The 24,214-nt window shown below is 41.8% G+C and overlaps 1 protein-coding gene across 6 annotated transcripts in view; it reads right to left on the bottom strand.

Annotated features, from left to right (window-relative positions):
• Positions 1 to 24,214, bottom strand: part of PPP2R2C (protein phosphatase 2 regulatory subunit Bgamma) — a 214,807-nt gene that overhangs the window by 71,029 nt on the left and 119,564 nt on the right. For all 6 annotated transcript variants that reach the window (XM_074992459.1, XM_074992464.1, XM_074992463.1 and 3 more), the window contains 4 exons: positions 14,970 to 15,067; positions 12,325 to 12,490; positions 8,265 to 8,377; positions 5,430 to 5,607 (listed from right to left, as the gene is read on the bottom strand). In XM_074992459.1, the coding sequence (XP_074848560.1) occupies positions 5,430 to 5,607; positions 8,265 to 8,377; positions 12,325 to 12,490; positions 14,970 to 15,067 (555 nt within the window). The remainder of the gene's footprint in view (positions 1 to 5,429; positions 5,608 to 8,264; positions 8,378 to 12,324; positions 12,491 to 14,969; positions 15,068 to 24,214) is intronic.

Below are 24,214 nucleotides of genomic sequence, written 5' to 3'. Positions count from 1 at the left end.
GTGCAGTTCTGACAGCATTGATGAAATACCATTGCTTCTCTTGTTCTTTTATGAATCTCTATGGGCTCATAAAGATGTTCAAAAATGTGTGTGAGTGACCAGAAACTCTGCAGTTGTATTTGTTGTTCGGGCCATTGTCACATCCAGCCTCTTGGGCAAACATACTGTAGTTCATTTTATGTAGCAGAGCTGCATCAGAAGGAAAGAGTAAGACAAATATGAATCACTTCCAGATGATTTATTAACAAATGCCATTTCAATATATTCATTCAATATAATTAGCCCTTGCGTATATCATGTTCTACTCAAGCCACCTTATTTTGCTTTGTGTTCATTCACATTCCCTCTCGTAACAAGACTGGGAAACAGTCTTCAGATGTACACAGCAGAAGACACTCAGCCTAGCAGTATTAATTCATCATTTAAAATTTATGCTTGGCAGAATTAATATGACTAGCCATAACTGCATTGTGCAACACCTCAGGCTTTCCTAAGAGTCAATCCACCTAAAAAACCAGACAGTTTTGTATCAAAGATGACTTTTCTGTGGAATAGAAAGGCAGGCAGAACAATATCTACATTTGGCTCCTCAGTCCTTAGCGTGCCAGACCAAAATCCCATGCAGACATGTGCATATGCAGGCTGGGTAATTATGAATAAAAATATATTCTCTCCACAGTCTTATGCAGATAGGAAACAACCTCTTACAGTTGACTTATCCTGCATTCACCACCCTGATGGAAAATATCTACAGCTAATTCAACCTTACACAAATCACAGCTCAAAGGTAATTCAGTGTAAACCCTCACCGAAGCTGAACCCTAAATATTCCCACTCAAACACTGGCCACTGTCGCCTGTATCTGTACACTGCAGATACATTTGCCAGAGTCCCTTTAGTCTGTTCCCAGCCCAACCACTACCTCATGCCTCTCACTACTTCTAAAAACCTGTGCTCATGCCAACCTATCTCCAAGTTGCAAGACCCCTTTCACTGCCACCAATCCAGACAACAATCCCAAGTGATCCTGTCTTCCACATGCAGAAGCTTTCCCGTAGCCCAACTACTTAGCGATGTATTCAATTTTTTCCACCCCACAAACAGTATATCTGGAAACTGAGGGTTCTACTGGGCAATCATGTCATGTTGTAAAATTTAAATCAACAATTCCACTGAAAACTCTAAGAACATCATCAATTATCTGTAAATATTTTGCTGTGAGTTTTTGGGGATGCATGTAACACAGCTCTCAAGACAATAAGTGCACACTGTAACAGGAACACTAAATGCTTGAATGATGGTATTAAGTGTTAAATAGTCTTATTTTCAAACTGTTCTGTTGCTGAGACATGCAGGAGGCTACATAAAAACAGTCCGTCTTTCAGTTCTTCCTGACAAGTCAGATGCAGACACCCACACCATCAATTGTATGATACACCTTTGAGGTACAAACCATTTTTGAAGACCAAAAACAAATGGTATTTTATAATAAAGGCAGCTGTACTGAGACTTAATGATGCTGGAATGTAAGGCCAGGGGCTCTCTCTGAGGCAATTCACTTAACATTTCTGTCTCATTTAACCTAATATGGAACAAAGGGGGTGAAATACTTATTCACCTATCTCATAAACTGTTGTGGGGATTAACTAATATGTGTAAAGCATCTGTAGATAAAGCTGTATATATACATGAACTATTATCCAGGACCATACTTGGACCATACAAGTTCTGATTATATCACTACTTTCATTGCAACCGAGGATTTTATTTTCAGGGATTTACAGATATCTTGGATTTAGAAATTCACTCTGGGCTGATATTTAATCTGCACACTCTTATCATAGAAATTAGCCTTAAAAAGACCATCTGGCCATAGTTAAATGTAATTAACATTTAGGTTATTTTAAAAATTAACCAAGACATGTGTTTTAGAATTTTGTATCCTTTACACCAGGCTTGATGTAACACAGATAGCAACCAGTGACAATGCCATTAATGTCTTTCCTTCATATTTTCAAATGCACAGTCTAATTATTCTGCATACCCTACACATGAACACCAGCACTGCCATACTGGATCAGACCAGTGCCTGGATCCCGCCTCTGACAGTGGCCAAAAACTGATACTTCAAAGAAAGGTGGAAAGAATAAAGCACATAACTGGCAATTACAAAATAACCTGGGGACAACAGTAAGGGGGAGCAGAGGACAACTCTAACTTCCTTCTCTGACCTGGTCAACTGCTGCTTTCCCACAGCATTCTCTGCTCCTTGGCTGGTGCAGTGAGAACACACCTCTTCCTGGTTCCATCTTCTTTAACTCCTAGGCATAAACTTGCTCCACGTTCATCCTGCCCTGGATTAGAACTTTTCCCAAAGTTTTGGAATGTCTGGATCTAGGGGTTTAATTTAATAGTTTATACAGGCCTGGAGCATCTTCTCTTGGGATGTGCATTGAGGGAACCTTTCCCAGGAGGGCTTACCCTTGTGGAGATGGAAGCCAGAATAATGCGTGCGTCCACCTAACTGTTTCACCATGGTACCCTACAGATGCCTCTCCAAGGGGTTCCTCAAGAAAGGGGCTCCACAGGGTTTTTCTGGAAGGAAGACATGCAGCAGAGGACCCAGCTAGGCTGTGAGACAATGTCCTTTGCAGAGCCCTCATTTCCACATGGAACCTAGGAAGGAGTTTATAGAGCTAGGAGCAGCCACACAGGGACACAGCTACGGCCTGTCAAGGTCCTGGAGGAGCTACTGTGGCAGAGAAGAAACCCCCAATAAGTCTCTAGGATTCAACATCCTAAATATCTGCCCCCTTTAGTGGACAATTCCCAGGAAGTTCCTGCTCCTTTGTCTTCTCACAAGCATGGCCTTGAGAGTGAAGCAGAGTGGTTAGATGCAAAACTCATATGTTCCCAAACTTAAGGGTGCTCAGAGATTGGAGGGTCTTGGTGCTAGGCTGGATTATATTTCTGTTCAGAACTCTCTAACTTTCTAGTCACTTCTGTTTGCCAGGTAGGAATCCAGGAGCAAATTTGTTCTTAACGTGACTGCAGTGCCTTCAACAGGAAATGTTACATGTTCAGCACCTCTGAAAAATTAGGCCGTTTTTATGAAAGGGCCTAATGTGGATTTAGATGCCTTATTTAAATCAACCAAGTCTGGAAATTTTGGCTCATATCCTCAAAAATATTTACACTTCTACAGGTTGCACCTCTCAGATCCAGTATATTCTCATCCAGCAACCTCTGTGGTTCAGCAGGACCACAGATGTTCCAGGATGAGAGAGTACCAGGCTGGGGATGGTGCAGAAGCCCCATTTGCCCCACCACCTATCCCACAGGGCCAGGAGACAGAGACAGAGACAGAGTCCCCTGACTATCACACAGCAGAAAGGCATTGGCCAGAGCCCCCAGCAGAGGCTGGAGCCTGTGGCAGCCTCAGGAGCCCAGGATGGAGCAGAAGTCCCAGGAGTGGGGGTGGGAGAGAAGGCTGGGGCCACAGCAGCCCTGGGAGCACAGGACTGTCTGGGGGCAGAAGCCTGGGACCTCCCCTGGTCCAGCAAATTCTCTTGTTTGGCACCTGTCAGGTCCCGACCACGCCAGACAAGGAGGTGCAACCTGTACCTTCCAGTGACATGGGCCTCTGTCCATAATTATAGTAGACCTTATCTTTCTTTAAAGCAATTGTAACCATGTTCATTGACTTTAATGGTATATGAGTTAATTGCTTAGTAAACATATAACCATATAATCCAAATGCCAGACAATCTGGCACAATTTGACTATCTGTGCTTAGGACTTGGATAGCAAAGATTGATGCATGCATGCAGAGTTATGTGGGGATGTATGCACACAGACTGTCAACACAATGCTAGGCTCCAGGCAGTGCAATCAGTCTCTCACTCTCTTGAGTGGCAGAATTAACCTCCCAACCAGTCAACAATAGAAAAGACTTTAATACAAAAACTGAAAGAAAAATGTTTGAATAATACAGTTGCTGTAACAGAAACTGACAGACATCAGATAATTCCATTGGCTTCTATATCCTGGCTTCTGACATCTTGGCTAGGTCTACACTCCGGAAAAACTTCGAAATGGACATGGTAATGGCCAAATCGAAGAATACTAATGAGGTGCGGACATGAATATTCAGTACCCCATTAGCGTGCTGCTGGACACGGCACTTTGAGAGGATAGGAATAAGGAGATTTCAACATTTGCAGGGTCCATTCGAAAAGGACTCCTGTGTAGATGAGCCACACATATGCGCAAAACAGCACTTTCGAAGTGAATTTCATATGGTCCTTTAGTGAATTTTTTTTATCGGACCTGCTATTTGGCCATCTGGTCTATTCCAAAACAAAAATGAACAGAAAAAATTAAGGACCATCTCTAGAGAACATTGAAGCTAATGGGAACCTTTCCACTGAGTTTAGATCAGGCCCCAACAGATGAACAGAGAGGGTATAACTCCATGAGGGACAAAGAAATCATCCCAAACTTCCATTTGTTGGTAGAAATGTAACTCTTTACAGAGTTCATCTGCCTTCACTTCCCATTCCCACAGACTACTATAAACATCCACAGAAATCTAATTTCACCTGAATTAAGAATACTTTAAAACAAAGAATGCTGTAATGCAGGGTAGGCTGATCCAGCATTCTGTTCTGCCCTCAAAGTAGTATCTGCCTCTCCTTAATGATCCTTTCACCCCCCCACACAATACAGACATACTTTTGTCTGGTCTGCATTTTATTCTCCAGAAAAACATCAACCTCTTTGCTCTACATCATCTTCCTCCAGGCTGATTTTCCCTCCCGACTCTGCTGCGCAGCAGGCAGTGTCTCAGTCAGATTGTTAGAATGCCCCATTAATGCACAGCACTGGGCCAGCACATCAGATAGACACAGTTGCTGGTGTGACCCAGGGAGATGGGGTCTGTGTCACAGGCAGGCTAGGCATGTCAGAGAGAGAACTAGCCCTGCTATAACAATTCCTCATTGAGCGTTTCATCAGACATGGGGAGTGAACATGCAGGGGTAAACACTGTCAATTCTGAAAAGCTTAATCGCTCAAAAGGAACAACTCGATAGAAAAGTCTATGGGAGCTATAGGAATAAAGTAGCCTAGTCAGGCAGCAAATGAGCATTCAGACCTGGTCAGTTTTCTGGTAACTAGACACTAATCAACTTGGAAGTTACCAATTATCAATCCAAATTTTCTGATGTTTTGAACTGGTAACCAATATTATTGCCTGTAGAGTAAATTGATGTATTTATCTGTTATAAATACTCCCAGAGATTGTGATAGGGGATATATTTTTTAAAATAAAAACAAACATTTAACTATGCATATCAGTTTAAATTAGATTTAAAAGAAGACCTATAAGTGTGAATAACAGTGGAGCAAACCATCATAGTAAAGGATACTGAAACTCCTGTCTGTGATTGCTAAGTGCCAGAGGTTAATCCTGAGATCATCAGCTGACATGTATGTCTCACAGTCGCTGTTGACAGAAATTGAGTTGACATGATAGGTGTGACCATTAGCAAAGATTCTCCTAGGGGTGACTTCTACCATCAAATCCATAGGCTTCAATTTAGGCACCTATAAAAAAATAAACAGGAATGTTTAAAGTAATTTCTGTTTACATGTTCAAAAAAATAGCCTAGAGCAGAGAATGAACTATAACTGCATTTTAAATAATTTACTGTATTTCTTTCACTGCTTTCTGCCTCACCAAAAACTCCCAAGTGACAAAAAGGCTGTAATTTTTCTCATCTATAATACACGAAGTCTTTGAAAACAAATATTACATATGTACAGACCTGCTGTATCTGTATTACTATCATAGCACATTGTGGCCTAATCATGGACCAGAAATCCATAGTGCTAGGCCCTGTACAAACACAGACTAAAAATGTTCTCTGCCTCAGAGAGAGAGTGGGTGAGAGAGAACATTCATGTGTGTGCATATGCTGGGAGAGTGAGAGGGAGAGAGAGGGAAAACCAGTGTGCTGAAACCACTGTCTGTCACAGTGACCAGTTCTGTTGCATTGTTACTTTGTCCTCACTCCTTCATGTGTAACCACTTCCCTTACACTTAGGATTGTAAATTCTCTTTAGTCTGTGTTTTTACACAAGTATGTAGTATAATGAGTCTCTGGTACATGACTCCCAGGTGACATTGAAATACAAATAATTTATTACTAATAATTAACATATTACATAGCTATCTGTGTGGCATAACTGGACTTCATTTCAAAGAGGACTACTGACAAAAAGAAAGTTTTCCAGGACCAAGACCTGCATTTGCAGGGATAGATATCCTCGGCTGTGACAGAGAAGGATAGAGCCAGCATAACTGTGCATTTTTATAGGCCTCAAGGAATTTAGCTAGCCAATAGCCTGGATTAACATATTTTTCAGACAACATGGCTTACAATGTTGAACTTGAATCACAGTTACTGCTATAGTAATCAGTACTAACAATCCATCACACATCAACCTGTAGGTACTTTATTATGTTAACTCAGTACATTCCTGTAAGCACACTGCAGTTATGCCATCACAGGAACAAAAAATTTTCTGACCAATTAAGTAGCTCCTCTCTGTCTTTGCACTATTAAACAATAAATTGCACTAGCTAGTTATGTTTCCGTGATGACATCCAACAATGTAGGCATTCCATTCATTATTTCATATTAATGCTCAGACAGGCAGTAACAGTTTAATATTTTTGCAGCATTTGCCATTAGCTCATTTTTATTATAATACAAAAGTATTAATGTTGCCACAACTTTGCTCTTCATGTTCTGATTCCAACTAACATATTTTTCCTTCTTCTTCTTTTTCTTCAAATAAAAGATGTTAATTTACAAACTCAGGCCACGTCTACACTAGGGGAAAAAATTGATTTAAGACATGCAACTCTGGCTACAAGAACTGAGTAACCAGAGTCAATGTACCTCAAATCAATTTTTGCTGCCATCCACACAGCAGAAAGTTGGTGGGAAAAGCTCTCCCATTGACTTCCTTTTCTCCTCTTGACTGCGAGGACTACTGGGGTCAACAGCAGCACCTGGGTCGTTTGATTTAATGCGGCCCCACTAGGCACACTAAATCGAACTCCAGAAGATCGATCACCAGCTGCTTGATCTTCCAGTAAGCATAGACGTACCCTCAAAGAGGGAAAGCTGGATACTGCATCAATCTAGATGATCAATCTTGCCATTTTTTCTATTTACTATGAATCAGCTGTCAACAAACTTTGCAGGAAGCTGCACACCAGATAAAGATCTCAACAGTATCAACTCTCCCTCCTTATTAACAGTGCATTCCCTCATTTCCACTTGAGCTTGGGCTGCTCCTAAAACTAATCTCACAATGGAAGGTGGCATTTCTTTCTTTAAAATGAAACGAAGGTACAATTCGCATTTGACTTTTGAGGTTTAACTCAGTTGCTCCAAACAAATGCTTTAGATAAGTTAGGAAAACTCTTTGGCTGCATCTGCACTTGCATTCCTCTTTTGAAAGAGGCATGCAAATGAGGGAAATCAAAAAGGCAAATGAGATGCAGATTTACATATCTGGTGCCTTATTTGCATATTCTTCTTTTAAAATAGCTTCTTTCAAAAAAAAGAAAAGCCATGTAGACACAGCTCTTTTGAAAGTAAACCCATCTTTGAAAGAACCCTCTCTTTTTCTGTGGAAAGAAGGGTTCTTTCGAAAATGGGATTTACTTTCGAAGAGCTGCATCTACACTTCTTTTCTTCTTTTGAAAGAATATGCAAATGAGGCACCCAATATGTAAATCTGCACCTCATATGAATTTTCGATTTCTCACATTTGTATGCCTCTTCCAAAAGAGGAATGCAAGTGTAGACGCAGCCTTTAAACATTAAGTTGACATACAATATTTCAGACAGGAAGTGGGAGAAGCCTGCTTGGAAAATGCTCTGTCTACAGAATAAATAGATCTATAGCATAAATTGACTAGCTAGAATAAATTGATGGTAACTTATTACATGTCTCATAGAGGTTATTACACTACAAAATATTTTCTGCTGAGGAATCAGGGATTCAGGGCAGTATTTTAAAACCTTCAACTTCAATCCAGCAAACAGGAGTAAAGTTTCTCACCTGAGTAAAGTTACACACGTGCTTAAATCCTTTGCTAAAGTGAGGCCCAAGAGCATATACCGTGTGTAATCAGAATCAACTCCACATTGGACAAAGAATTCTCATAGAGCCCAATAGCTCACCTGTAGTGATGTTACCGTGGACAGATCTTTGAGTTTCCCTTCTTCATCTTTTAAGTTGTATCCCTCTGGTCTCTTATCTCGTTCAGTAATTTTCCACAATTTGATAGTTTTATCTTTTTTAAAAAAGAAATCACAGTTGCTATCAGTCAGCAGACTCTGAACTCTGTTATTCATCTTTAAGATAATAAACATCACCAAAACGGAGCACTCACCTAAAGTTAATTTTGCCCCTCAGACCTACTTTATTAACTGCAAAATTGTTGACTCATGAGGGGTTTGCAGGTGGCTCAGCCTACTGTTGCCTGCTAACAAAACAAGCAGAAACTTCTCCTGTAGCCCTGCTCAGCACTTAATAGGCAATATGGACCAAAAGTGCCCACTGTAGAAGGCATGCCCTTGAAAGCCTATGTCCCTTCCTATGAATAGCACAAAGCCATGTGGCTTAGGCTAGTCTACTGAGATATTCAAGAGAAGTACTGGGTGGATGGGTCATCTAGAAGATGAACAGCCTATTGCAAGAACAGGCAGAAACTTATCATCTTAGACTCTGAGGCTTATTCAGAGAAAAGACCAGGAAAGGATGGGTCTATACTTAGGAGTTACCCCTATCCAAGAGAGGGGCCTGGACAGAAGGGCAGCAGCAGAGGACAGAGCAATTCTAGAGGAGAATTATAGCGCTGGGATGGGCAGGAGGCAGAGGGGTGAGGAGCAAAAACGACACTCATGTTTTGGGGGTTGCTAATCATTTCAAATCCTTCCTCTGAAGGCACTGGCTGGGTGAGTATGACTTTTATGCTGCTCTTTCATGGCCTCTACAGAGGCTATGGGCCAACCACGTATGTCAACCGAGGAACTATCCCTTCAGTTCAAGTGGTAGAGGCCTCACTTTTTTTTTTTTTTTGAAGCTGAGGGATAAGGGCTCTGAGCTGAGCTCCCTGTGAGTATGAACTGAACTAACAGTGTCTGTCGCAGTGTCCCCATTCATTATACCCTATAAAGAGTACTGTGGGCATGACAAAACCTGGCAAGACCCACATGGCAGTGCTAAGAAGGGGCAAAATAAACAGCAGAACAGGCTTTATAGGGCAGGGCTGATTCATGCTGAATGGTTTGTTCCACACAAAAACTATGAGGAGTCCTGTGGCCCCTCAGAGACTAATGGATTTATTCGGGCCTAAGCTTTCATGGGTACAACTCACTTGATATATATATATATATATATATATATATATATATATATATATATATATATGAAAATTAAGACCTTTTCCACACCAGGCCTGCCAACTGGGGGTAGGAGAAAAGAGACTAGTTGCCATGGCTACTTTGACAGCAGCAGCTGGAGCTCAGGTCCCCTCTGAAGCACCATGGCAATGCTGCTCCAGCTGCACACAACTGGGGGGCAGGGGGCAGCACCACAGTCTGAGGGATGCTAAAGGCTGAGTGCCTTAAGGCCCTGCCCCTTCTGTAGCACGGAGCTGGGCCCCTCCCACCTTGCCCCAGGACTCATGGTGGCCGTTGAACCTGCTGTTCCACACACTACCTAAAAGAATGCAGTCTGATAGGAGAAAAGAGGTCACATTTCATTTCTGTGGTGCTTTACTCTGGCATTCTTTGCTTTAAAATAAATCATCCCACCTCTCCCAGAAACAAACTGCATTAATTGTAGTTAGGATGTAAAAGTTTTGATTCATCCACTAACCGTCACTCAACAAAAATCCTAACATTGAACAGTCACAGTCTAAGACATTAGTTACACCAATGTATATTTGAGTTAGTTAATTAACATCAAATATGTTATACTTCGAATTTCCTTTTGGCAAGTTAGTGTTCTTTGTGGTTTGCTGTTTGATTAATTCTGAAGTGTGCAGTTCAATGCAAATTCCTGTCTATCATGCTAGTTGTAAGTTTTTAAAAAAAGAATATAATGTAATCAAGCAAACTCACTTTTCACAATTAAAGCCAATGTACACCATAAAAAGAAACAATGTCAGGTGCATCTCTTTGATTGTAGGATTTGACCTATATTGATTAACACATCAGTTTTTGGAGGATAACTTGATTGTTTAATGGGTAAATGGACCACATTTGCTGATTGTCTTCCGCCTGTGTATGCCCTGTGGACTCACAACATTCTTAAATATTCAAAGTGTCAACATGCTTTGAAAGGGGAGTGTAGAAATGGCACTGTGAGGTGCCATATTCATTTAGTCTCTGGGGCGTTATGAAGTTTAAATTAATTAGTGTCTGGAAAGCAATTTGAAATCCTCAAATGAAAGGCTTTGTCTAGGCCAAATTCTGAGCTAGCTCATGTGATTCGGTCAGAAACTGCCCCTCTCAGTGCAAAGAATTATCAACGAATCATGATTTGTTATTATAATATCTAAGTAGCTCGGTTTACAAGTCAAATTTTAATTTTGCTGACTGCAAGCACAGGAAGCCCACCTGGGGACTTGAAGTCACAATGGGGTCCTTCTGCGTCCATTAATAAAGATGTGGCAATTAGAACTTAGCTGGTGAAAACATCCAACTCCCTCTCCCATAGCTCCGCAGTCCCTAGAGGACTTGCTGTACTAAAAACTAGTTTCTTTTAGAAGCAAGTTTTAGACCTGTGGGGTCAAATTCATCCCTCAGATCCATGAGCATGCCGTCTATTTAATTTGATAGGTGCTATGCATCTCTGTATCTGTGGGTAGAACTTGCTCTGTTGAAGAAGATCTGCTGTATAACTGGTTTCTATTTTTACACATTCACTTTTTTGACCCCACCCAGGCTTTAGTTTCTAAACATAATCTTCTAGATTTGCCTTATTCTAATTTTGCACTCCAGTACTGGATTCAGAAAAAAAAATGTTTGAACAGTAACCAATTGTTATTAATTAAAGATACTTGCATGGCCCCCACTACTGCAGTACCCAAATACATCACCACCATTGCAACATCACAACACTTCTCTGAGATAGGTAATAAAATGGTGTAAGTCACACAAGAGTGGCAGAGTAGGAAAGTGAAACCAGGTCTCCTGAAATCAAGGCTACTGGTCTACCCGCTAAACCACCCTTCTACAAATACCATTGGCTCCATCCTCAGTGATGTCAGTGCCAGGCAATGAGAAAAGCCCTAAAGAGGCAGCAAAGGATTCCCACAACACAGAAGAATCTTTGAGTGTCTAAAGCCAACATATGCTGGTCTATGCTACCTGTATTCCTTGGCTGGTAGGTGTCTGATTGCAACCAGGGTAACTTAGCGCAGCCCCGAGACAGCTTATTTCAAACACACAACTGGTGAAGCAGTAATGTGACTTAGGGTTTGTGCTAAGTTCAAACTCAGTAGAGCTGAGGGCTAAGCCCAATGTGTTTACAATGGAGAGAACAAGGGTTTCCTTTCCAAACCAGAAAACTAACTTATTTTGTTAAACCTATTTCAACCAGGGAATATATTTCAAATTAAGAAGAGGCACAGAAATGTACTCTCAAATGCTATGTTTCTTTTGTGAATGATAAATTTAGCCATCAGTAAAGTTAGCTTTCAGAGATCTGCTCTGTATCAGCTGCCAAGAGGAAAACAAGTAGTAAAATCATTCCACTTGCATAAGGGAGATGTGACATATTTGGAAAAAGTATCAGTTCTTTATACTTGCTATCTAGTCAGCAGATACAGTTCTTCATACACACACAAACCATAGTCGTTGGGTAAGAGTATCCCCATTTTCACTTATTTGCTTTTCAGAACAGAAATGTAAATTACTAGCAAAAGCAGATAGATTCATAAGAAGAGGTGAATAAATGATTTTCTGTTTGATCACCTAAAAATGTTACTTCTCTCCATCCTTCATGAACATTCAGATAGGTATCCTCGGCTGTGACTGTGAATAAAACTTATGTGGATTTTGATATTTACTATTTGTAACACTTTTTCTGAGTAGATTCTGAAACTGGAAGTTACTGAAATTGAAGTTTAATTTTAAATGCAATTGGTAAACTGTGAGCAAAAATGACAGCAGCATTGGAATGGACCAGAACAGAATGTTGGTACTTCCCATAGTAGCTCTTCCACCTTACCATTTGTTGACAGAAGGGAGTGGGCTGCATTCTGCTGTGGTAGCCACTTGATCTTGTTTATTTTTTCCTCTATTTCCAAGCTCTTCAAATAATCAAATTCAGGCTCATGGCTCTGGAATGTGCTGTAAACATTGTACTCCCCCTGATTGTGAGGCTCATTTTTACTCTGTGAAGAACACGGAGAAACAAAAATGTGTTTGATGATGCCAGTGTTTCATCTCCAGCTCCAGAGCTGACTGAGGTAAGCTAGTAGCCATCAGAAACATAACAATCCTAAAAGCATCATTTGATTTTACGTTTAAAGCATACTGTTGACAGAGTGCTCTTTTCTTTCAAAAATAGCTTTCCACAGGTATTACAATGATTATTCAATTTTCAGACAAAAGCTTTTGCTAAGAGCATTAAGCATGCAAAAAAAGAATTGCTTAAGCAAGAAACCTATTAAAATGTTGTGTTTATTAAAAGCCTTAACTCTGACCATTTCATAGAATCATAACTAGGACTGGAAGGGACCTTGAGAGGTCATCGAGTCCAGCCCCCTGCCCCAATGGCAGGACCAAGTACTATCTAAACCATCCCTGATAGACATCTATCTAACCTGTTCTTAAATATCTCCAGCGATGGAGATTCCACAACCTCCCTTGGTAATTTATTCCACTGTTTGACCACCCTGACAGTTAGGAACTTTTTCCTAATGTCCAACCTAAACCTCCCTTGCTTCAGTTTAAGCCCATTGCCTCTTGTTCTACCCTCAGAGGCCAAGAAGAACAAGTTTTCTCCTTCTTCCTTATGACTCCCTTTTAGATACCTGAAAACCGCTATCATGTTTCCCCTCAATCTTCTCTTTTCCAAATTAAAAAGCTCAATTCTTTCAACCTTTTTTCATAGGTCACATTCTCTAGACCTTTAATCATTCTTGTTGCTTTTTTCTGGACCCTCTCTAGTTTCTCCACATCTTTTTTGAACTGCGGTGCCCAGAACTGGACACAATACTCCAGCTGAGGCCTAACCAGCCTAACCAGGGACTGGCCAGAGAGTCCCTGGAAATGTTTAGCCACACTCCATAACATATCTGCATTCCATTTCTACACCCCCGCCTCCCATCCTGGCCCAGTAATATTCCATATTTCCAATACTAATGTACAAACTACATTCTTCCAGAAATGTGCGACAAACCAGCCTCTAAACCATTCTCCTTTTATCAGCCTCCTGTGCGTCATTCATGTACAAACCAAAGAAAGACCTCTCCCCACCATTGTAGGTCCTCACTACAGTCATGAGGCCCGACTATAGTCGATCCACAGCACAGAAGATCTGATTCTCATGAACACTCTCTGGTAATGGGACTGTAAAGTGGTATAAAGAGGTGGGAATCAAGCCAAGTTTCCCCAGCCAGCTTTTTCTGCCTACCTAACAAGTCATTTAACAAATCACAAATACAAGTCCTTTCCAATTCATTCTGTCTTTGCTGAGTACACTGACTGCTAAACCTGACTGATTCTCCTCCCCACTGTGCATATAAGACTGAACTATGTTTATATAAACAAGTCTCCCATCTCACCCCTTCACTGGCTAAATACTGGCTGAGTAACTAACAGGATACAGAATTCTGCAAATCTAGATAGGTCAGACTGTGACGTTACTTACTCCATATTTCCACAAGTGAAGGTGAGCAGAACTGGAGAAGGAACAATGAATGATATCATAGGAGGGATGTCATATGTTATAGACCAATGGGTCTCAACCAGGCATCCAGGGTCTCCTGGGAGCCATGCGAAAGTTTCAGGGGTCCCCCAAACATGGCTGGCATTAGACTTGCTAGGGCCCAGAGCCAAAAGCCAAAGTCCTACCACAGGACACTGTAGCATAGAGATTGGAGCCCCATCTCCTGGGGCTGAAGCCAACACCTGAGCAATCTGGCATTGTGGTGCCCCCATGGCACAGGACCATGAGCAACTGCCCTCCTTGCCATTCCCTAACACCCACCCTGGCCTTTATATGCAGAAAAGCGGTTGTAGCACAACTGGGCCACGGAGGTTTTTTACCTGATATAGATAGTGTGTGGTCTGGTGGCTAGTAAAAGCAGAGCTAAGCTTGGTTGTGGATTTTAAACTATAAACGTCCAGACGACATGAGAAACAAAACACAACCAGGTTTTCCTTAACTTAGAATTTCTGTGCTTCTACGTGTTGGCTTTGGACACCCGTGAGAAACAGCAGGGAAATTCTGAGTTAAGACTCTTGTCTGCCTTTATTGACCTAACTGAACCTGAATATTACAGACCAAAATACAGGATAACACACTTTTGAACGAGACTCTTTTCTAAAGCCCCTTTGTCACGCAATACCTTTGTCACACTTTGGGTGATGACATGCTGGTCCCACTGAAGTCAATGGAACTTTGCTCTTGACTTCAGCAAGGCCAGGCTTTCAGACCCTATTCTCTCAGCCAAGATCCATGATCTCTTTGACATAGCAATTAACAGAATGCCCTATGGACTGACAGTTATCTCCCACCCTCAAAATAGTTAAATCAGTTTTTGCTATTCTAGATTGTATTAAAAAAATCTGTTAGATTTCAGCAGTGTGCAAATAAACCAAAAACAACTTAGCAAGCAATTATGACTGAAGCAGTAACAAACATACCTCAGGTTCCCTTTGGAATATAACAACCCGACCTCCCTTGTCCCCAGTAGCCAGTAGTTCTCCAGTGTGATTAAACTCAACTGTAGAAATAATATCAGCTGGAAGGAAAAAGTAAGAAAAAAGCAAACCATTAGAAATGTCAAGAGCTACATAAAAGTATAGGCAATGAGGGACTCAAAAGATACTCAGAGGAACATAATAGCAAACTACCCATTTGAAAGTCTGCCTTCCATTGAATATGACAACAGAAGCAACTGTAAAATTATAGAAGTAAGATCATGATTAAGGCACTGCCTGAAATCTGAGAGTGGAGGGATTACGCCTCACAAAGAGCATAATGTCTCTAGTAATGCAGAAGTAGCACAGAGCAGCCCTTGCTACAGATCCAGCTCTGTGTTACAAATTATTTTCCCCACCTTCTATGAGGCTTTTTGTACTCCTGGAAGCATTAGAATCCTCCTGTCCTCGTATGCCCAGTCCCTGCACAGAGACATGAATGCAGGACCAAGTTTCCTTATGTCCCTTGCTTGTTGTGCACTGCCATACATATAGTCTGTTCTAGTGCAGATTTTTTGGCAAGTCATTTCAACACCATAAAACATATCCTTTTTAAACACACCAGTATTTGTTTGTTTGTTTTAAATACAGAACATGTATTCCAAAAAACTGTAACGTTGAAATGAAAGGGCAGAAAAAGAGCTAAGAGGCAGGAAGAACAAATTATTTAACTTGCATGAAAATAAACGTTAGACTCATAATCCACAGTTAATCCTCACTATTAGCATAATTTAAATTAAAATGCTAACTGTCATGGTAAATTAGGGACACATCGTATATACAGAGCTATAGTCAAATACAGGATATTACCCACATACACATTTCCGTTTACTATGATTATTAACATTCAGTGATAGGGGTCAGATTTTTACAAAGTGCTTAGCTATCAGCAGCTTCCATTTAGGCACCTAAAGGAATAGCCATATTTTCAAATTAGCTCAGCATCCCTCAGCTCCTATTGAGAACAGTGGGAGTTAGTTGCAGCTGAGCCCTACTGAAAATCTGGCCACACTTAAGGTGCCTAAGCAAGATATGTAACCAACTCTTTTGAAAATCTGGCCCTAAATGCATTCACTAAAAATTTAACAGATGCCTTTTATGAATTAAAAACAACTGTCCCCATTATTTTTTCACAAAGCCAGCCCTGAATCCTAGAAAGCTTTTATTGCCAGTAACTTTCCTGTGACCTATCATGTGCTTGCTGAGAGAAGGTATACAAATACTAATTTAAAAAGTAAAACTTGTCCTGTTACTGAAAAAGGGAAATTGTATTTAAAGATAAAGATAAACCCTTAAATATAAGATTTTTAAAAACAGGATCTATGATGGGCTCTGTGGTGGTCTTTCAGCTTCACCATATGCACGTAAGTGACACTATTTCACAGACTTCAGGATGGCATCACAAGGGCATACAGGTTGTATGTCCCTCGTCAACACCCTCAGGACCTGAGTGATCTCAAATGAAGGGATTTGGCAGACAAAGGGAGGTCAGGCTAGCTGCCTGGAAGGGGGCCCCACTCCTACAGAGCTCCACCACAGGGCTGCCAGCCCCCCATATCCCTATCAGGGGATCGCATAGTTGGGAGGCTGCCAATGGGGCTCAGTGGCCAGCCAGCTCCCTGCTGTGGGGCTGGAGGACTCCTCCAACCCCAGGGTGCCCACAGCGGCAGGGCTGCTGGCTGAGGTGTGGGTTCTCTCAGCCCCAACCAGGGTCCCTGCAGCGGTGGGGCTCCCAGCAGGGCTCCATGCCCCAGTCAGCTTCCCAATGTACAGCTGCCGGGGTTCCTCCAGCCAGGGTCCTGGCGACTTAGGGGCTTAAAACCCAAGCTGGCTCCAAGCAGCAGGGCTGTGGGGGTTCCCCACCACAGGGCTGCAGGGCTCCCCCAGCCTGGCACAGGACCCCACAGCTGTGGGGCTGCTTGCTCGGCTGGGTGCCAGAGCCCGACTCTCCTCCTCCCCATGCCAGTGGGGCTCCTGACTGGGGTTGAGCTCCCTGTGGTGGGGCTCCCCAGACCCACCTGGGCTCCCGAACCTGGATCTTTGCGCTGGGGCTCCCCAGACTGGGCTGCGAGCGGGGCTCCCTGCATTCAGCAGAGTTCTGCTGTGCCAGGCACAGCTGAAGCTCTCTGGTCCACGTGCTCTCTCCTCCAGCAACAGCCATTGTCCTGCTGGAGGAGGGATGTTGCCAGACTAGGGTGTTTCAACCTGTACTTCAGTGTATAAAATGTGTAGCTACTTGCTTACTCTGGGAGGAGTCAAAAGGGCAGGTGATTAATTGCAGTCTGATATTATGGGCATGTGTGCAGGAAAAATATCCTTAGGCCAAGATGTGCAGAACTCTCTGTGTGCCTAATGTGCTTTCTAACACTATAGGTACGACGCTGCCAGGGCTGGATCATTTTCAATGTAAGCATCGGTCTGGGAAATGAAAAGGCTCAGCAGATTCCACTGTTTCTGTTGGACGCATCATATCCTCTGCCCTTACTGCATCTCCATGCCTGAGCACAGTTCTGAAAGGGCGTGAAATCTGGGAGTGGCAATAGGTTGTTGAATGAAGTACAGAACGTACACCTCAAGTCAGGTCACTGGGAGCGCATTCGTGCTCCTCCTCAGCCAGAGCCACCATTAAGTCTGCTCCAGGAAGCTGGCAAAGCTCTCTCCCACTCCACACCTCAGGAGCCAAAGCTATTCTCATGGGAGAGGTAAGGAGCAAAAAGAGTCTAATAGACCAGCTCCAAGTCCTCCTCCCCATTCCCTTCTGTGAACACCACCTCAGCTCCCCTCCATCACTCCATCTCGACCAACTCTCTTGAAGAGGCGGGGGGAAGGAAGCATATGGAATCCCTGGAGCTATCCTCTCCCCACTGTCCGTAAGGTGGAAGGGGACCCGGCTCCCACCTCCCCCGAGAGGGCTGGGAGAGCTGCGGGTTGGGTGAGGGAGCTGGGGTGTGTGTGTGAAAAATAAACAGACACAACAGAGGTGAAGCTGGGGTGGAAGGGTCAGAATATATGAATGTGGGGGATGGGTGGGCAGAAGAGAGAAGTGAGCAGAATTGATAAGGACGAGCCAAATGTGATGTCGCTTTCGTTTCTGTAGATATTGATGAACTGTCCCGCCCAACCACATGGCCACTTTTGTTTGACCACATTCAATACTGCCTAAGCATCTCCCCTACATCCAGGATGATACCCTCTTGTTGTTGCTCCAGCCAACAAAAATGTTCATGAAAATTATAAATGATGATTTGGGAAGGTAAATGTTGGTTTCAAATGATACTTGAATTTTGCATGGTGAGCTTACCTTTAATATAACAGAGCATTAGGACCTGCGGTATTTGGATCCAGTCTAAAACACACAAAAGCCAATGGTATGAGGCTTCTGCGTGGGCTTAAGATGAGGCCATTTGTTAGTAACCATCCTAACAGCATGAGCCTCACTGCAGCACAGGGAGAGAAGGTGCACTGCCCAAGAAGTGTGAGGCAGAGATTTAGGGGTAAGCTTTATTCCTGTTGAAAGATTTAGTTAATTTCTCTTGAAGTTTTCTGACGAGCTCTTTTGGTATATAATGTCCTTCTTTCACCTGTGAAATTCTTATTGATGTTAACAGCAGCAGCCTTTTATTGGCAAGAAAGTACAGTATGTGCCTGTGCTCATCCATATGGACCTCATTCTAGCCCCACCATTCAGACAGAACTCTTGTTGAAATCAAGAGTGGAGCAGTTCAAAGACAGGGACCCCCTGGCTTAAATGAACCAAATAAAACACAAACAATCAAACACACTTGGGGGGCAGGGGAAGGAGAGTGAGAGTTAGACAAAAAATAAAAATAAGGGGCTTTTTAGCATGGACCAATTACCGATGACCTGAGTAACAACTCAGTAACCCAATCCAGGCACTGGTCTTGAAATAAGACTGAATTAAAACAATTTAATGGCATGAAGATTCAACCCTATAGTTTAAGTGGACTTGTTTCTGGAACATTCACAGAATGTTTCCTTGTATTGTTTGTATGATAGTCTCTTCATTGCAGGTATCAGAGGGGTAGCCGTGTTAGTCTGGATCTGTAGCAGCAACGAAGGGTCCTGTGGCACCTTATAGACTAACAGAAAAGTTTAGAGCATGAGCTTTCGTGAGTTAACTCACTTCTTCAGATGCTGGTCCTGGAAATCTGCAAGGCCAGGTATAAATAGGCCAGAGCAAGGCTGGGGATAACGAGGTTAGCTCAGTCAGGCAGGCTGAGTTGTATTGTCATCAGTAGATCTGGAGGTGTGAACTCCAAGAGAGGGGAAGCTGCTTTTGTATTTAGCCAGCCATTCACAGTCTTTGTTTAATCCTGAGCTGAGGGTACTGAATTTGCAGATGAATTGTAGCTCAGCAATTTCTCTTTGGAGTCTGTTCTTGAAATTTCTTTGCTGCAGTATAGCTACTTTTAAATCTGCTACTGTGTGTCCTGGGAGATTGAAGTGCTCTCCTATGGGTTTTTGTATATTGCCATTTCTGATGTCTGATTTGTGTGCATTTATTCTTTTACGTAGAGACTGTCCAGTTTGTCCGATGTATATGGCAGAGGGGCATTGCTGGCACATGATGGCATAAATTACATTGGTAGATGTGCAGCTGAATGAGCCCACGATGGTGTGGCTGATCCGGTTAGGTCCTGTAATGATGTTGCTGATGTGTATATGTGGGCAGAGCTGGCAACGAGGTTTGTTGCATGGATGGGTCCCTGAGATAGAGTGACTGTGGTGCGGTGTATAGTTGCTTGTTAGGATTTGTTTTAGGTTGGCAGGTTGTCTGTGAGCAATGATAGGTCTGCCTCCCAAGTCCTGTGAAAGTGTGGGATCATTGTCCAGGATGGGTTGTAGATCCCTGATGATGCGCTGTAGAGGTTTTAGCTGAGGACTGTAGGTGATGGCTAGTGGTGTTCTGTTGGTTTCTCTCTTGGGCTTGTCCTGTAGTAGGAGGCTTCGTGGCACACGTCTGGCTCTGTTGATTTGTTTTCTCACTTCCTCAGGTGGGTATTGCAGTCTCAAGAATGCTTGGTGCAGATCCTGTAGAAGTGAGTTAACTCACGAAAGCTCATGCTCTAAACTTTTCTGTTAGTCTATAAGGTGCCACAGGACTCTTCATTTCAGATGATTCTAAACTGTTCAATGATGTCACTTGGTGACTTATTCTTGTTATTCAACCTTTCAGACTAGAAACACAATTTCCAGGTTTTATAAACATACTAGTCTAAAACTATCACCAGAAATACTGGTGCTGAATACACACAAAAAGTTCTGTATAAGAAATATTGTGTAACATATGCTCTGCAAAATATACTTTGCTGATGAATGAAAAAATATAGCTGGGCATTTATTTCTCGGTGTTTGTTGGCAAAAAGACCATCTTCAATTGTGAAAGGTCAAGATTCAACAACAGGCTTATTATAACCAGCTTAAATGCTATGGAAATATTAAAACCATGCCAGTTTTTTCCCTCTACCATGTAACCATAAATTGCAAGAAGGAAAAAACATACAATGAGCATCACATTGTGTATTTACAGCTTCCAGCTCTGGGTATAAACTGATGCTTACTGGATAAAGCCTGTCTGTGCTGTGAGTTTTCAACCCCTCCCTATTAATTTCACACTGAGGAGCCATGTAGCCTGGCAGCCAGTGGCAACCAGATTAGAAGTAGCGCTGCCAAGTGTTAAAAAATGCTAGGCAACAATGCCTGAATCAGATCACAAAAAGCCCTTGCAGATACCCTCTGAGCACACAAATGCCAAAAATGGAAAGTACTTAATTTATTAAAATCTGTCTTTTTGCATAAACTAATGTTATTTTCTTTTTCCCTTACACAAAATTTATACTGTGACATTCTGTGTCTAGCAAGCATCAAGACAATTTTGTGAAAAGGCCAATTACAATTCAAATATGAAAACATAAGGACCTTGAAGAGAAACCTTTCATTTAAAATATATACAAGGGACACCGAAAAGTCAAATATTTAAAATCCTGTACCACACAACAATGTTGTGTGTTCATACATTATTTCCTGCATAGTAAACATAAAATTAAAAGAATTTGACTGTCAGCTAGTACTGAACGTTTAAAAAAATACTTCAAAAGTGCATAAGAGCCAGAGGCACAGAGGAAGTAATCATGTAAACATTTCAGACACAAATGTTATTACTACTAGTAACACAAAATAGCGCTAATATTTAGCACTTTCCACAATTTTCATGTTCGAGGTACTTTATGGATATTATTGTATGAACTTCTGCACCACCCTGTTGTTACTATTTCCATATTATACATGTGGGAAAATGAACAGACAGGTCAAACGATTTGTGCTCGGCTACAGACTGAGTCTTCAGTATACAAAAACAGAAAGATAAATACCATAGACAGTGGCTCAGTGAAGAAGCTCTATTAAGCAAAGCATTTAAGCACATGCTTTACATTAAGTACATGTTTAAACCTCATTAATTGCAGTTCAAGCTCATGTCTGAATGTTTTGCTGAACTAGAAACTACAGTAAAAAGGCCACCTTAATAACATGACAGTCATGCAAACAAAAAAAAGGGCAAACACAGCCCATGAAAATAGGTTGCACTTATTTGGGGAGAACTGGGGGACAGGATGATAAGCCCCAAAATAAAAGGGCCAGAGCAATTGGGCAGTTCCGGCTGAGTACAAAGTGGTGGCAGAAGAGACATCAGACAGTCTGCTATCCTGAATGTAAGCCAGGTTGATCACCACTATGCATGGACCAACTAGACGCAGCTCTGGTTGCCAAATTTCCCACTCTGGACTCTGCTGTGGGGACTCAGACAGGAGTTTCTTTGCTTGTTTGTTTTTCTCCCAGCATGAAGAAGAGGGGGAGTCCAATTGTGTGGGTTTGATATAGTCTGTGCTACAAGTACAGCAGAAACAATGAATTTCTGCAGTTTTCTGTCCTGATGCAGCCATGTGAACAGGAGGGGATTAGCTATAGAATCTCATGTAAAGAATACTGGGGCCTTTGTTTAATGTTCAAACACTTACCTAATACACAGTCAACAACAGTTCAGCATAGTTTTAGTTTCTAATGCAGAGTGTTCAGTTTTTTTTTCTCATTTCACAAACAAACCTTATGCCACCCCAGACCCACCCTATCACCTCTCTCGCATTCTGAAAAAGTTCCCAACCCCTACTGGGCCTGATTCCAATTCTCAATGGCGTTAAAACAATGGATTTGTTCATTATTTACACTGGTATGAGTGAGATATGAACCAGCCCCTGTATGTAGAATAGGTGAAATAGCCAAAACCAGATACATTTTATCCCTATTGTTTAAAAACAAAATCTGACCTGAGTAAACTGAATGGGCTGGATCCAAAATCCACTGAATCAAAAGGAAAGCAGGTCCCTGACTTCCGTGAGCAGCAGATCTGGGCCAACGTGATTAGTGGGAACATGAACAGAACCGGAATATTCTTTTACTCTCTTTTCATCTCCACACTTCCAAGCACATGAAGATAAGTGCCAGGGAGGATGAATAGTAAGGGAAAGGCAGTCAAATTGTACATGTCATTACCAATTTTCTAGTCCAAGTAAAAATCACATTTTTGTTCTTTGTGAAATAGAGAGTGGAATACTGGCTACTGCAAAAAAGCAAGAAGTATTTGATGGGTTTTTTAAAAAAATCAAATATTCATCTTAGAAAGCCATCTGCATATAGCCTTCTGGTGCCAATTTATTATTGTTTTTTTTTTTTAATTTGAAGTAAATTAGCACATAAAATGGTGTGTGTTTCCCCCGACATATTTCCCAGGACTCCAGATAAATAAATTGGCATGCAAAAGATTTTTGTATTTTAAATAACAATCAGAAGTATTCATCCTTCCTTATTTTTTCCTCTGTGATTTCCAGCAGTGGGCCAGCAGCTAAAGTCATAAGATGGGGCTTGTTGGCTGTCACAGTAGCTTGAGACTAAGCAGTGTTAGATACTCATCTAGTGTCACCATCTGTTTGCTTGGCAAACTCCAAAGGCAGTTGAGCTGACAGCTCAGAATTTCCCTCTGGGTCTGTCACGAGATTATATGGCTGTGGACTTTGAGAGGTGCCTGAGACTGCTTTCATGAGCATCCTTCACATCACAGTGCATTACATCCTTCCTTAACATCTTTCAAAATCATTAGCTGTGACCTTTCAGAATTAACCAGGTGCTGTGGTTAGCTAGTTTTGGGAAAATTAAAAATATAAACAAAACAAAGAAGATGACTAATTAACTCCCATTTCTTAAGTCAAACGGCTTTCACGTTGATCCAGTTTACATAACATGACCTGAGGACCTCATAACAGGGCATGAATATCAGTGGAATACCAAGAGGCAAGAAAGGCTGTTTCAGTAAATAGGCTGCTTTGAGAAAGACCAGTGCTTGTGTTTTTAAAGGGTCATTACCAAATGCAGACGGGCAGCTTATAGAATTGATGTATTGCCTGATGTATCGTTGCAGTATAGCAATTCATGCTAATGTAAATGAAGTGCCAATGAGTGCAGGCGGCACAAAAAATAATTGGATAGTGATTTACATCCACTTTATACTACTAGTGTAGGAGCTCAATCCTGGAACATGCTCAGAGCACTGTGACCCAATCCAAAAAACTGCTAAATGCTTTTGCTTAACTTTAAGCCTGTAAGTCAGCACATTGGCCCTGAAGGAACCACTCACGTGCTTCACGTTAGGTATCTGTTTAAGTACTTTGTTCCAACAAAGGTAGAGGGCTTCACAGGTTAGAGGATTGAGCCCTGTACCAGATAAAAACCAATGAAAAACCAGGCTCATTGTATTTGAATATGTTATGTTCCTTTAATTACCAATAAATGTTTCAAAGAACAAATGCAATGTATCAATCCTCACTTGTGTTTTGTTATGAAATGTCAAAAACTATATATAGCCTCAAATACACATCACATTTTGCATGAGTCTCAATGAACAAAAATGGGAATGCAACGCAAATACGAACAGTACAATGCAGGACACAGTCTAGGACAGCAGCAACATTGTGGGCTTGTGGGACAAGTTCTCATCTCCTCTGGCCTCTGGCACTGGAATCTAGCAGCTCAGAGGTATGCTATTGCTCAGTTAACTCTGCCTTGCAGACAGCTGTTCCCAGCCAAATAGCAGTAGTAAGGTGGGAACTCACCTGTTC

Source organism: Carettochelys insculpta, chromosome 4, assembly GCF_033958435.1.
Source record: "Carettochelys insculpta isolate YL-2023 chromosome 4, ASM3395843v1, whole genome shotgun sequence".
In the NCBI taxonomy this organism is placed as follows: Eukaryota; Metazoa; Chordata; order Testudines; family Carettochelyidae; genus Carettochelys; species Carettochelys insculpta.
This window is presented reverse-complemented; position numbering and strand designations above follow the sequence as displayed.